Below are 14,817 nucleotides of genomic sequence, written 5' to 3' on the forward strand. Positions count from 1 at the left end.
TATGGCGATGTCACCAAGGCGTACACACACACACACACACACACACACACACACACACACACACACGAAAGGGCTGTAAAACCCAGGTCAGAGTCACCTACTGCCCTCAGGCCTCGGTGCCTGCCTTCTGGTGGGGAATCAAGTGCGGGAGAGGGCCTTGAACAAGCAAACGGAGTACAGGAGGTGGGAGTGACCTGCTAACTGTGTTTGTGACTTCACAGGACACATATCTAATAACTTCAGAAATCAAATTCACACAGTGAAACACATGCATGCACGATCACTTTCTTCCACTATACGACATGAAAATACACAGAACAGTAACATGTCTAAAGATTGAGTCAGACAAACCACAGGACTTAAAGGGCCAATGACTCTGTTTAATCCATTGACAAATCCAGTCTGAAGGTCCCGCATGGTGAAGCTTTAGTTTAGTACTAAGTCTCAAAGAAGATTGAAGAGTAATGTAAATTCCATCTAGGGGGCTGGGAAGGCAGCTCAGGTGACGGAGTGCTTGCTTGCTCCGTATGCATACGGCCATGAGTTCAACCCCCACATGTGGTGGGATACGCCTATAATCCCAGCACTCAGGAGGTGGAGGCAAAAGGATCAGAAGTTCAAAGTCATCCCCAGCTACATAGTGAATTCCAGGCCAACCTGGGATACATGAGACCCTGTCACCAAGTGGGGGTAGGATGGGGGAATTTCTGTCTATGTAAAAACAGGGAAGACTTAAATTTCTTTCCCAAAAGCAGTACTATATTGACTAGAAAAACATTTTGTGTTTTTTTTTCTTTTTTTATAAAACATTTCTAAGAAGCACATTCCCTTTCCAACTTTCCTCTGAGCCTAAAGGAATAAAATTAATATCCATTCACCCAATCACCACAAACAAGAGAAAAATATGTCATAATTATAGGCCGTTAGGCTTCCTACCCTAGATGGTTCACTGCCTGTGGGCGCTCTTTCCTTGTGCTCGCTTTGCGAATGTGACCTCGGTCTTTACGTGGTAAGTCTGCTGTCTGCCTTGGGCCCCTTTGTGGGTTCTTATCTAAGGAGCCCTGCAACACAGTGGTGTGGAACCCGGCTTATGCCAGACAGGAAGTTGCCCTGGTGTTTGCTTATGGCACACAGGGCCACCTGCTGGGTCACTTTTCACATCTTGGAAAGGAAGGAGCTGCAGTGTCAGAGAGGAGACCCCCCTATGTTTCCTTCATCCCGGGAGTGGGTGCGAACAGCTTCTATGAGGGTTTGTGCAAGGTCCAAGGGCTCTGAGATCTGCCTCTGTCTCCAGTTTGTTTCTCTCACAGCTACAGTCCTCCCTGCAGGGTGGCGCAAAACCTTTAGAGCCTGCACTGTTCTCCTTCCTCACCCAATCTGCGTCCTGTGCTGGTCGCTAGTAAACAGCCTGGCAGCTGTACTAGCTTCCTGAGACCCTGCCCTGAGCGAGACACAGAGCAGAGGGGCCAGCATTACATTTTAGGGGCCAAACCGTACTCACTGCTGTCTCAGTCTGTGCGAAAGGCCACAAAAACCCATTTACTTGCTATTTCTAAGCATTTTGAGCAGTTCTCATAACCTTGAATATGCTATTTGTTCATATCTGAAATGTTTCCCAATAGGGGCTGGGCTCAGAGGTCAACAACACTGGCTGCTCTTGCACAGGGCCTAGGTTAGACTCCGGAGCAACCACTTAGCAGCTTATAGTCAGTTACCTCTAACTCCAGTTCTAGGGAATCTGATGCCCTCTTCTGGCCTCCAGGAGCCCCAGGCACACACAGTACAGACATGCATGAAGGCAAAATACCTATACCCATAATAAAAAAATACAATAAAATAATAATAGTTTTGAGAACTGTATAAGTCTACTAATGGCCCCCAGATATAAAGTTTGACCCCTAATCTGATGGTTGAAAGGTAGACATCCAAGAAATCACATCACTGGGGAGTCATTCTTGAAGGGAAGTGCGGGCTCCTGCACCACCCCCACCCCACCCCCACCTGCCACTTTGCTTCCTGGTCTAAAACAATGAGATAGCAATTCACAGACCAGAACTTCCAAAACCATGAGCCAAAATCAACCTCTTCCCAATTAAGTTAACCATGTCAGGTGTAACACTTAAGTTCCGGAAACATGAGCAACACAGAAACTGTAATCGAAGCTGGGGGCTAAGAAGCGGCCTTTAAGGCACTTAGTCGCCTTGACGCGCAGTATGTCCTGTGATCCTTACCTAGTACCACTCCAGACTAAGTTCTCGGTGGGGACATGGAGCATCTAATCTTGCACGACTCTCAAGCAGTTTGGAGAATTGAGCTTTTAGAGGCTAATTGCCCAGATTCAAATAAATGGCTTCGTCTCTGAAGAAAAAAAAAAAAACAAAAGACAACATTTTCCTGTCAGGGACGTTTATAATAAGGATATTTTAGCGTTAGTTCATATCTACCCTCGCTTGGAACAATCACCCACCCAGTGCTACTATCTCCTCCAATATGACATATAACTTATTTTTCCTTAAACTACGGAAACTGTCCAACCAGTGTAAAATTATTAAGAATGCTATCATAAAGACATGCCTCCATTATTCCCAAATGCAACAATTAGTTCATAGATAGAATATCATATCTCTTTCATAGCTTCATGTCCCACCCACCCTCCAGATTATTCTGAAGCAGAAAGGCAGACATCCAAGCATTTCACAAGTAGATAATTGAATATACCCCGACTCTAAAACAAAGGCCTTTCTAATACACAGTAGCCCGTTGGAGTACCCACAGTATTCTAACACCAACTACCAAACATTGCTTGAATGTCCAAGCATCTTTTTAGCCCCAGTTCTATTTGTTGAGCAGAATCTGCAGGTGATGAGTGTATCACTCGGGTCTAATCTATACTTTCCTCCCCTTTCTTTCCCAAGTAATGGTTTCATAAGTCAATTGCTGACCTCACCTATACACCGACATCTTATTCAGTACCACGTTTAACACACTGTCATATAACACGCTAAAATACAGCATTGCCAGACAGTTCGTGTACATACTAGGAACCATACTTATGAAGCTGATTTAGGATGGGTGTTTTTCCAAATCTTACTACAGCAACTGGAAAGATCTCGGGACAGTGAACTACTGTCATATCTGCAGTTCCCTAAAAGTGGCTAAAAATGGAGCCGGTGACCACAGAGAGCTGCTCTTTCACCATTTGTAAGGGCTCAGGTGCCGTCACGGTATTCCGTGTCTTACTACCATTGAGGGTCTCGGCGCTTCTCAACAGTTAGATGGGCTGGTTCTCTGAAACTCAAACCCGTCTCACTTTACATTACTTTTTCCTTAGTGAAGTTAATATACAACCCAAGAGAAAGGGTAAACTGACATGCTATCTTCGGACTTAAAACTCTCAATTTGAAATTCATTTAGTCAAGTTATAAAACAATAAAATTCCATTTACTAAGAAGAACAAGTCAACAAAACCACAGCAGAGGCTAAATTTTCAAAGCCCCATCTCACTTTATAAATACATATAATATATAAATATATTATAAGTATATAAGCATTATATACAAGTATACATTTATATATAATATCAAATTATATATAAACATATTTTTAAATATATAAGTATATATAAAACACTTTTTCATAATCAGAATCATTGAGATTTGCTAGAACATTTTACTTTCCATCAAGTATTTCTAAATATTAATATATGTGTGTATATGCTATATATGTCTGTTGATATATATGTATATGTGTGTGTATATGTATATGTATGTATATGTGTATATAGCTATGTGTGATACCCAGGCTGGGTGTGGTGGTTCACACCTTTACTTCTAGCATTTGGGAGGCAAAAGCAGGCAGACATCTGTGAGTTCAAGGCCAGCATGATCTACATAGTGAGTTCCAGGACAGCCAGGGCTATGTAGAAAGACTGTGTCCCAAAATAATTAAAAAGAGGAAGAAAGGAAGAAAGGGAGGGAGGGAGGGAGGGAGGGAGGGAGGGAGGGAGGGAGGAAAGGGAGAGAAGAAAAAGGAAAAAATATCCACATTCCAACACTCCTGCCATATTCTTGATAATTTCCTTGTCTTTGGACATGGCATCTTTTCTCCCTCAAAGTGCATAAAACCCATATTACAAACTCTTACTGGTATAGTCACACACTGCATAACACTTTCTGAGATTTAAACCGTTTGCCTTCTCCTTGAGGACGGCTCACAGAGCAAGATGACTATTAGGGTAATACAGCTGCAGGCCCAGGAAGATGGCTACGTGGGAAGGTGCTCGTCCTGAGAGCCCAACGGCCTGAGTCACATCTCCAGGGTTCATGGAGAGAATCAACTCCACAAAGTTGCCCCATGACGTCCACACGTGTGGTGGCACACATGAACCAGCGCTCACCCATGCACGCCACAGACACACAAGCAATAAATAAGAACTGGATAAAAAGGAGAAATAAATGCAACTTAGAGAGCAAAAGCTGGACGCTGTGACTCCACCTAGGACGAAGCATACCCTGAGGCCTGGGCTCCCATCCGGCCTCACTCCTGGCCGTCCCCACGCAGCAAGCTTTTCCAGCAGTAGGTCACCAGTTCTCAAGTCCAGATTGTCCCACAGCCTCCGGTGCCTCAGCAGACACACAGCCTTCCCACCGTCAAGTTCTCACTTCTGAACAAACGTGTGAACTTCGTTAATACTTCTCTGGTTTTCCTTGGTGTTTATATTTTTACTAGGACTGGGGTTTGGAGAGATGTCTGTACCCAAGGTTTTTTTTTTTTTATTCTGTGGGGGTTTATGGGGGGGGGGGAGGCTACCAATCAGCTTCTTCTCTTGTCTCCCTACGCACCATTTCATGCAGGATTCACTGATATGGAGAATATTTTTTTTCTGTAGAAAAAGTAATTTTTATTATTACTTTTATAATGTTGCTTTTGAGACAGCGGAGGTCAGTTACGTTAACTGCCCACGCTCAGGCTGTACATGAGATCACTGCCCTAGTTTTTTAACTTTACAACATCAAATAAAGGAGGCAAGTTGGTATCTGGCAGACCTAAAGTGAATTCTGTGCGGAGCCAAGGGACAGCAGGCTTGACAGGCAATGACTCACCTGCAGAGGGAGGCACAGCTCTTTAGTGTGTAGTAAACAAAGACAACAGTGGCCCAAATGAGGGCCGCCAGGCCCAGGCGTGCTGCACTTAAATCCAGGAACTAGAGTGGACGCCAGACAACATGCTCAATCTCCTTTTCTTTTCCAAAACAATTTTTGAAATAACTCCAGCACACATGCCAGATATTTAATCACCCTTATTTAGTAAGACATCTTGAGGGACATCTCTCCATGATACTCATTCATGTAGGAAACGATAAGCAAAAGTCATCAGAGCAAAACATTGAACAATGAATGAAGATGAGGCTGTTCATTAGCACAGTCTCAGGATTTGTGCGCTTGGAACAGGTCAAAATGTGGAGAGGGTCCTCGCCACATGGTAGATTTGGGCTCAGTGTTAAGAGACAACTTTGATTGCTCACTGTTAATGAGAGAAGTCTGCCTCACTGAGCATTTAGGTAAAGGTTGCTAAGAACACTGGCTGGGGAGATGGATCAGCCATTAAGAACGAGTGTTGTTCTTATGGAAGACCACAGTTCAATTCCCGGCACCCACAAGGAGACTCATAGCCATCTATAACTCCAGTTCTTGGGAGACCTGAGGCCCTCTTCTGACCTCCAGAAGCACCAGGCGCACGGGTGGTATGGAGACAAATTGGTAAGAAAATTGTAAAGATGGATATTTTGTGGCAGCTCTTCCACCCACTTAACTGCCAAAGAAAAATAACGATTCATAAAATTATTAGTGATTGTATCACAATTCAAACTTTGGGTCTAATTATTTAGAAATGCTATGGTTCTTATAACTTTTAAAAAAAAATACCTATTTTTATTTTCATGAGCATTAGTGTTTTGTCTATATGTATGTTTATGAAAGGGTGTCGGGTCCCCTGGATCTGGAATTATAGACAGTTGTGAGCTGCCATGTGGGTGCTGGGAATTGAACCTGGGTCCTCTGGAAGAGCAGCCAGTAATCTTAACCACTGAGCCATCTCCCCAGCCTCAGTTTTTATAACTTTTTAAAAGTAGGTTTATATTTAAACTTCTGAATTGCTTTATCACCTCCCATCAGGCACAACTTTTGTTACATTTATTTGTGTGTGTGTTTATGTGTATGTGTGTATATGTGTCTCTATGTGTGTGTGTATGTGTGTGTGTAGGTCAGAAGACAACTTGAAAGCTGGTTCTCTTCTCTACCATATGGGCTCTAGAGACCCTCCACAGTTGTCAGTCTGGCAGTAAGTGCCTGTACCCACTGAGCTATCTTGCTGGCCCCAAAATTTTAATATGAAAACAAATTGTATTGAATATAATCTCGGATATATCATACAACCTACTAAAGATGTTGTATAATGATCTGAGATAGCATAACAAAAGGAAAAAAAACTCACTAAATCTCTTGCTGACAAAGCAACGTTCTCAGCAGGTAAATTTATCAACATTCTGTTGAATTTGCATTTTTCAGCCAGAACAGCAGTGTCACAGGACTCGATTTAAGGAATCAGCAGATTTTTCATTCACAATGTTAGGGAGTCTTCTAGAAATGTTTCATTATTTAACCAAACGAAAACACACCAGTGTACGCATTTTCTTAAGTGCTGAAAAATGAATATATACTTTTTGTACAATTCTCTTACCGTATTTCTATGTTGGCACAGGAAAAAAAATGGCATATGGTCAAAATATATCAATAGAAATATTCACTGTGTTTCCACATAGACTTAAAAACCAAGAGGAAACCTTGGGGGTAAATACAGAAGAATGCAGTAGACATCAATGCAGAACCTGTCTCCAACTCATAAATGTCCTTCTACCCCCAACTTCTAAAAACCTATGACTATAGTTGTACTCTACATAAACTGGCAGAAACCACACAGCTGACAAATGTTTATAGACTAGAACCATCTATGGAGGAGAGGAACAGTGAATGAATTATACCACCCCCTAGACTAGTGGTTCTCAGCCTTCCTAATGCTGTGACCTCCTCGCGGTTCCTCACTAAGGTGACCCACCCAACCATAAAATTGTTCTCATTGCTATTTCATAACTAATTTTGCTGTTAGGAATCCTAATGCACATATCTGATACGCAGGATATCTAATATGTGACTCCTATGAAGGGGTCTTTTGACACCCAGGGGTGTGTCCCATAGGATGAGAAGCATTGCACTAGAGTGTACCTCTTATATTCTAATGAGCATTCGTATTTTCTCACCTTAGCGCTGCTTCAGTAGGGATGAGACAATGCTGGGGACCGAGTTTGGGTTCCAACACCCATGTCCTATGGTTCACAACTGTCTGTAAGTACAGTTCCAGGATCTAACACCTCTGACCTCCTCAGGCACTGCACTTACTGTATGTGGATCACACACACACACACACACACACACACACACACACACACACACACGAGACAGAGGGACCTCGGGAGTTCACCCACTAGCCAGCCCAGCTGAAAGGGTGAGTTTCGGGTTCAGCGAAAAATCTTTTGTCAGGAAATGAGGTGCACAGTCATAGGAGGAGGAACCTGACATCCTCCTTTGCACATGCGCATGGCTGGGGGCACACGCCGGCAGCACATGGCGTGCGCATGCCAGGGAACACGCAGCAGCATACGCATGGCAGCCGCTGTCCACGCACTCTTGACAACCACCACAAACAGGAGCGATCCCGGATCGTGCTGGTCGTACTACAGACGAGCAGCCTTCAAATGTCAACAGACCATTTCTTCCATTCTGGCCACACTGCTCATGAATTTCTAGACAGTCCGGTTACAATGTGGTAATTTTGCCCTTCCCAGAATAACCTGATCTTCTAACCTCAGTTTCCCAGGAAGCCCAACTTCCTGGTCTTGCTAATTATTCTCCAAGCCACTGCAGTTATGCCCCAAACCCACAGTTAAAGTCTTCATGGACGTTATCTAATGAGATGCTAAGGAACACACACTCAAGAGAAACACAACAAAGCCCTACCATTTCAACGGAAACCATCCTTTTAGAAAACATTTTCAATATTATTTATTGTGTGTGCATGCATGCTTGTGTGCATACCGTGGCACACTGTGGGTGTCACAGGACAACTTGCAGGAATTGGTTCTCTCCTTCCTCCAAGTAGGCTGACAAATCCCACTGAGATCCGCAGATTGGCAGAAAGTCGTGTTTCCTGCTGAACAACATAGCCAGCCCGAAACTAACAATTAACTAGCCAAATTGTTTCGGTTCTTGCTTGTCACATAAAGGGAACATGTGGTCCACTGGCAGGGGGAGTGTCTTTTCTATTTAAAATTGCAATGGTTGGAACATTTTTGGAGGTCATTAAGGCCACTGGTTAACGTGTACATTTATTGCATCGATAGTTTTAAAAATTAAGCAATGGAACATGATTTACCTAATTATGACCCTGCGGTTTAGTAAGATCAAACATGGCAGAAAATTCATGCAAAGTTTCAAGAGCATAATTTATATGCTTTTATACAAATAATTTGCAATATGAGTCTTAATATCTATGTGAGTTCAGGTGTGTGAGCACGTGTACATACTTGCCTACATGTGCATGTGTGTGGAGCGCAGAGGACAGACTCAGAGACATTTCCCACCTCTTTCCACCCAGCCCCAGGGATCCCCCTGCCTCTGCTTCTCCAGCACAGGGGCTGCAAGCCACAGCCAGTATTTTCATGAATGTTCTGGGGCTTGAACTGAAGCCCTCATACTTGCAAGTTAAGCACTTTACCGGATGAGTTATCTTGGCAATAAGAGAGCTTCCAGGCTAATCCAACTTTTCAATTAAAGAAAGGGACCGCACTAAGCAGCTCAAGGTCATGAAGCAGGCAATGGCTGTGGCCTAATAAATCTCCCTTCTTCTTTCTGTTTATTGCTTCCAACAAGTCGAACAAAGTCTGACATCTATAAAAGAAACCAGAGGAGCACAAATGCCCACTGAAGATTTAGATGACCTACTTCTCCCAAATTTATTGCACCAAATCAACTTCTCTAAATTCAAAGAGGAGTGGTATTTGTCACCTTCAGTATCACCACTTGCAACAAAAGGTTTTTAAAAAGTCTATCATCCTTCATCCAGTGATGACGAAAGATAATCAGGAACTCACGTAAAAATTTATTTTAAGGATGATCACAAAAGGAACCCTTGCTGGGCTCAGAGGCACCCATCTTTAATCCCAGCTCTCAGGAAGCAGGGGCAGGATGGTCTATGTATCAAGGCCATTCAGGGCTACATAATGAGGCCCTGTCTCCAAAAACAAGCACCCTTATACACTCCTGGTGAGAACGTGAAGTAGGCCAGCCACTGCAGAAACTGGCATCAAGTTTTCTCAAATGCTACAAGCAACCAACTATGTGACCTAGCTACATTAAGTTTACCTGAAAGACAAGTCACCTACCTCTTAGCGACAGCACCACCGTCTGCCCAGCAACGCTCGCAACAGCTAAGGTGTGAAACCAACATAGGTCTCCCTCAATAGGAGAATGGAGCAAGAGCAGGTGGCACCTATACAATGGGCAGTACTTTTCATCCAGCCAGAGGAATGGTTGACGGACAGATTAGTTCATCGCCCAACCCTCATCAGAGATGCTTCTCTCTACAGCAAGAGGGTGATGAATCCGAGACTCACAGCTAGGAAAAGGGCAGAGAACAAGAGGCTATGGAGTTCTCAGCTCTAAACCCCTTCCTCCCAAGGCTCCAGATCATCACAGGAGAGAGGGGTGGAAAGACTGAAGACCCAAAAGAGTAGGTATCTGCAGGAAAACAGTTTGCAGACAGGGACTCACAGTAGCTCTGACTGGGTGAAAAACCGCCCCCGGAAAAGGAGTGGCTTATGAGGGGGTGTGGCCTCGCTGAAGTATGGGTGGCATTGTTGGAGGAAGTATGTCACTGTGGGGGCGGGCTTTGAGGTCACTTTTGCTCAAGCTTCACTGAGTGTGACATTCAGTCTACTTCCTGCTGCCTGCATATCAATATGTAACGCCTCCTTCTCCAGCACCATGCCTGTCTGCACGCTGTGGATTAAACCTTTGAAACTGTAAGCTACCACCTCAATGAAATGTTTTCCTTTATAAAAGCTGTGGAGGTCGTAGTGTCACTTCAACACAAATGGAAACCCTAACTGAGACCAAGCCAGCCCAAATGTCAGTATACAGAAGAAGGACACAAAGTCCTCCTCCCTAGCTGGGGAGACACTGGCAACTGAAGGCTGATGAGGGCAGAGAGCAGTTTTCTTTAGGAATTCGAACCCTGAGAGGCTCCTCGTGCTCTAGGACATAGGTCTACACTTAGGCACAGTAAAGTGGGGTCTCTGGGTTAAAAACAGAGCACATGAGGTTGGGGAGGAAAACAAGGGGTGGAAGTGGGGAAGAAACTGGAGGCTAAGGGAAGGGGAAAGGTTTGATCAAACCACACTATATTTTTAAAAATCCCATTATATGCACGCAAGAAATCCTCAAGCAATAAAATGGAATGGCATGTTGTTTCCAGGAAAGTAAACTAGAGGTAATCACACCACTACATGAAGCCATTCTCAGGCCGACAACTGCGGCATGCTTCCTTACATTTGTGGCTCCCACCCAGGCTTTGTGTGGACACACAAAATTATATACATACAGACGGCATGAAAGGAGAGACAAAACTGTCCAGGGACAAAGAGAGCTAACAGGAGGAGGCAGGGAGGACAGAGAGATAGAGGGAGATATGCTTGAAGTGCATTACATACTTGAAAATTACCTTAAATGACCTGGTATAAAAACAGACATTTTTAGAATATTCGACCTTCTGTTCCTAGGAATAATGAAATATTGTAGTGGTCAAAGAACAAAAGAAAGGACCAGTTAGAAGGGGGAAAAAATGCTATATTCACAAGATGAAAAGATACAATTTAAAAAATAAAGCCGAAAACACTCGGCTAACACTGCCACTCACTGTGTGTTTTTAAGCACAAAGAGGAGAAGCCAAAATATTGAGAGTGACTTCCCCATTACAAAAAAGAACCTCACAATTAAAAGCCATGAACAGACCCTGAAGGAGAGACTCCGTCTTTATGACTGACTACACTCACTCGCTCATCCATAAATATGGGTGGTAAAAAACCTCTCAGGGCTGCGGTGAGAATTAAAAATGAAAACCACTGAAACAGTGCTTGATCTATGGCGTGGAGCTCAGCTTGTTTATCACAGATGCCATCAACAACAAAACCGGCAACAATTCTCCAATAAAGCAATAAACGAAAGTCTGTCAGAATTCCCACACCGGAGGCTAGAGGTGGCTAAAAGAAGTTGCTGCTCTTGCTGACACCAGAGTATGGTTCCCAGCACCCACCCGGCAGCTCACAGCCACCTCTAACTCCGGCTCAGGTGGTCTGATGCCCTCCTCTGGCCTCTGTGGGCACGGCATGCACGTGGCATGCATACGTATATGAAGGCAAAACACTAGGAAATATACAAAATGAATCAGGAGATATTTTTAGAGGTTCTTATTTTATGTGTGAAGTTGAATGTGTACGACACGCATGACTGGTACCCAGAGAGGTCAGAAGAGAGAGTTAGGACCCTTGAACTGGGTTGGTTATAGAAGGTTGTGAGCTGCCATGTTGGTGCTGGGAATCAAACCCAAACCCTCTGAAAACGAGAGCTCTGAACTGCTGGGCCGCTTCTTCAGCCCCAAGATACATTTTTAAAGTTAAAAACCTATAGTTCAATAGTTTTGTGCTTCACAGTAATATCTGGGTTAACTCCGTTTAGTTTTTTTATACATTAAACATTTGAAACAGAATGCTCCTCTTCAGTTTCGAGTGGTTACTGGGTAATATTACCTCCACTTGCTCCTTTCTCTACCGTTCAGCTTTAAGCTCCGTTCTTCATGGCTGCATGCAATATTGCTGTATCTTGATTGGCAGTCTGTGTGCAGAGTTTTAATTTTCCTCCTCAAAAGTGAGTCTTGAAACAGAACTGCTATCTCAAACGGTATGAAATGTACTTGGCTCTCCTCCCAGACTAACCTGTCTGTGATGCAGGCACACACTGGCTGCTCAAAAATGCTCATTTCTCCCCCCCCCCCCTTTTTTTTCCACTGTGTGCTATAAAGGCCTTAACCGTTGTCTTATACCTGGATCTTATTTTTTGGTACATGTACTTGTTGAAAATTTCTTGGCTACCATTTCAAAGATCTCGTTCTTCCCTGGCGAGACTGCTCAGTGGTAACACTCTCGCTGATAACCCCGGCAACTTGAGTTCAATCTGCAGCACCCATGTGGTCAGGAGAGACCTGACTCCCACATCTCGTCCTCTGGTCTCCACACACGCATGCATGTGTGTGCGCAGGCATGTAACCCAAGGCAACGTAACAGAGATTAATAACCCTCTTTCCCTTTAGAGCCACTTCAGCAGTGCCCTCTCCACTTAAATGTCAGTGTTCCTGTGTTTCTGTAAATTCTCCAAAAAGACTGTGAGTCTACTCTCTCGGCTAAAAGGGGGGAGTCCTTGTCTGTTAGGACTCCATGATGAAACTTTGTTTTGTTTTGTCTCTCTGTCACACTGAAATATTTATGGATGGGGTGTTATGACATAGGACACACATCAAAATAACCAGGGGCCACGGACCAGAACGGTGCAGAGGCCACAAGAGCTTGAGCTAAGGAGCGGGCACACCAACACCCATTCTCCAATTCCCCCTCTCCGGCTAATTTTTCAAACTACATTGTTTTGCTTTTTTAATCTTTAAAAGTAGATGTGATGATTCAAATAACGTCTATACAAACACTTCTACCAAGATCTTCAAAGGCAGGTAATTCAACGATTATAAATAGAACGAGACCAAAACTATTTAAGGCAAAGTCGAAACTGAAGTAAACCTCGACAGTTCCTAGAATCTCAGTGTGCTTGTCAGTAGCTCCCACAGATAAGAACAGACTCTAAGGCCTTTTCCAAACCTCTGGCATGCCATGCTGGCTCTCCAAGACAACCTCGGCATTTATATCATTTATATCCCGCACTGCAGGGGCACAGTCACATCTCTGTGTGTGCCCGCATGAACACTTGATGATCCAAACTCTCTTGGTGCCTGAGTCCTACCTCGGTGTCAAGCTAGGCACTCGCAGGGCCACAGTTTGCAACAACAAAGAGCTTCATTTCTGCACAGAGGAGGCCAGCATTTAAAAGGGGGTGGAGTGCACCTCTGAGGAAATATCACCTGACTTGTGTACAGGAAGCATTTGACCTCCGAGTCAGGTAGCAAGGGTGAGGGAGGAGGGACTAAGGAGCCTTTCTAAGGACAAAGAGAGCAAGAGCTAACACACCCCACAAGGCGGTGGGAGGACAGGAACCAGGGAAGTTTCTCAAGCTCTTCGCCACAATTTTAAAAATATACCAAAAGTTTATTCACAGTTCTGTTTTCTTTAACAACCTACCTAGTATACATGCACACATGCAGAGGTACCTGGACTACCCTACAGTATACTGTGATCGCCTCTCTAGAACACATGTGTACACGCGGAAGTACCTACAGTATACTGTGATCATATCTGAATTCTTTAGGGAGAAAAAAGATACTTCCATCATTCTCCATGAAAATAATTGCCTTCAGCTGGCAGGGAGCAGGGGCTGAGTGTCTTCCCATCCCCCTGAGCCATGGACAGGTTACAGCAGATGGGGCTCAAGGAGCGGGTGTTCAGACACACTCCTGGGAGAATGACCTCGAAGGCTTCCTTCCTGCTATAAAACTCTGTGGTTCCGAGCTGTGGCTGCAGCCTGAGCTCCTCTAAAGGGTGCACACACCAGTTTGCTTCCCACCGACACTGGCAACGTTGCTCTCCTATAAATAGTCACACATGAAAGAAACGTGTGTTGAATTCAACTGACAATATGCAAACTCTATGTGGCTGCCAAGGTCTCGCTGCTGAAATACCAGGGGCCTCCGTGCTGCCAGGTAGGGATCAATCATTCTGTATTATCTGAAAACTCATCAACAAGCTCTAAACTTTTTTAAATATGTATTTTATGTGTGTTCATATATATATATATATCATCTGGATGTGTTGCACATCCAGAAAAAACACCCATAAAGCAAATGTGTGTCCATAAGTGATATAAGAACAATTCATTTAACATTATGCTAAAGTTTACTCAAACTACTAGTGTTTAGTTTTTTGATGGTACTACTTTTTCTCTCGTTAGCTTAATGAAAATTAATTGTTTATGATTATTTTTTAAAAGAAAATAAGCAAAGCTATAGGCCCAACACAAAAGGAAAACAACAGCAAATTTCAGTCCAGTGGTGACCAGCGGCAGTCTCCAGCCAAGCAGTTCTTAGCTGCAGAGTTTCCTCTACTTTTTGTTTTAAACACAATAGCTTGTTCAAAAACAAACAGAATTCTCAACGGCATTGTAGCTGTTCCTGTATACATTAACTTTCAATACTTCATTATGGTTTAATTTACATAGGGGCAAAATCTATTTAAAGGCTTTTGATTTTGATCCACAATCAAGTGTTTGATGAGAACAATGTGTAACTCCCTGTATTTTTATGATACGATAAAAACATGAACATAACACTTCCCACGATCTCCTGAAAATTACAATACAAACCCACCTTTCTATGACCCTGACATTTTAAATTAAATTACTTAGAAAATATCTATAATATTACCAAAAAAAAAAAAAAGGTTTCTGGTTTTCAGATGAAGATGTTTCTGCAGCATCCAAACGTTGTTTCCTA

The 14,817-nt window shown here is 43.5% G+C and overlaps 1 protein-coding gene across 8 annotated transcripts in view; it reads right to left on the reverse strand.

Moving 5' to 3' along the window:
* Positions 1-14,817, reverse strand: part of Fryl (FRY like transcription coactivator) — a 224,196-nt gene that overhangs the window by 158,650 nt on the left and 50,729 nt on the right. For 6 of the 8 annotated variants that reach the window (XM_050149644.1, XM_050149641.1, XM_050149639.1 and 3 more), the window contains exons 3-4: positions 2,232-2,358; positions 1,716-1,807 (exon numbers count right to left, since the gene is read on the reverse strand). The exons of 1 other annotated variant lie outside the window; for it this stretch is intronic. In XM_050149644.1, coding sequence (XP_050005601.1) covers positions 1,716-1,807; positions 2,232-2,275 — 136 coding nt within the window. In that variant the 5' untranslated portion in view covers positions 2,276-2,358. Of the gene's footprint in view, positions 1-1,715; positions 1,808-2,231; positions 2,359-14,817 lie in introns of those variants that run through there. One more of the 8 variants, XM_050149642.1, reaches the window with a different exon arrangement.

Source organism: Alexandromys fortis, unplaced genomic scaffold (genome assembly GCF_014885135.2).
Source record: "Alexandromys fortis isolate MF-2015 unplaced genomic scaffold, M_Fortis_MF-2015_v1.1 scaffold_0, whole genome shotgun sequence".
Taxonomy (NCBI): Eukaryota; Metazoa; Chordata; class Mammalia; order Rodentia; family Cricetidae; genus Alexandromys; species Alexandromys fortis.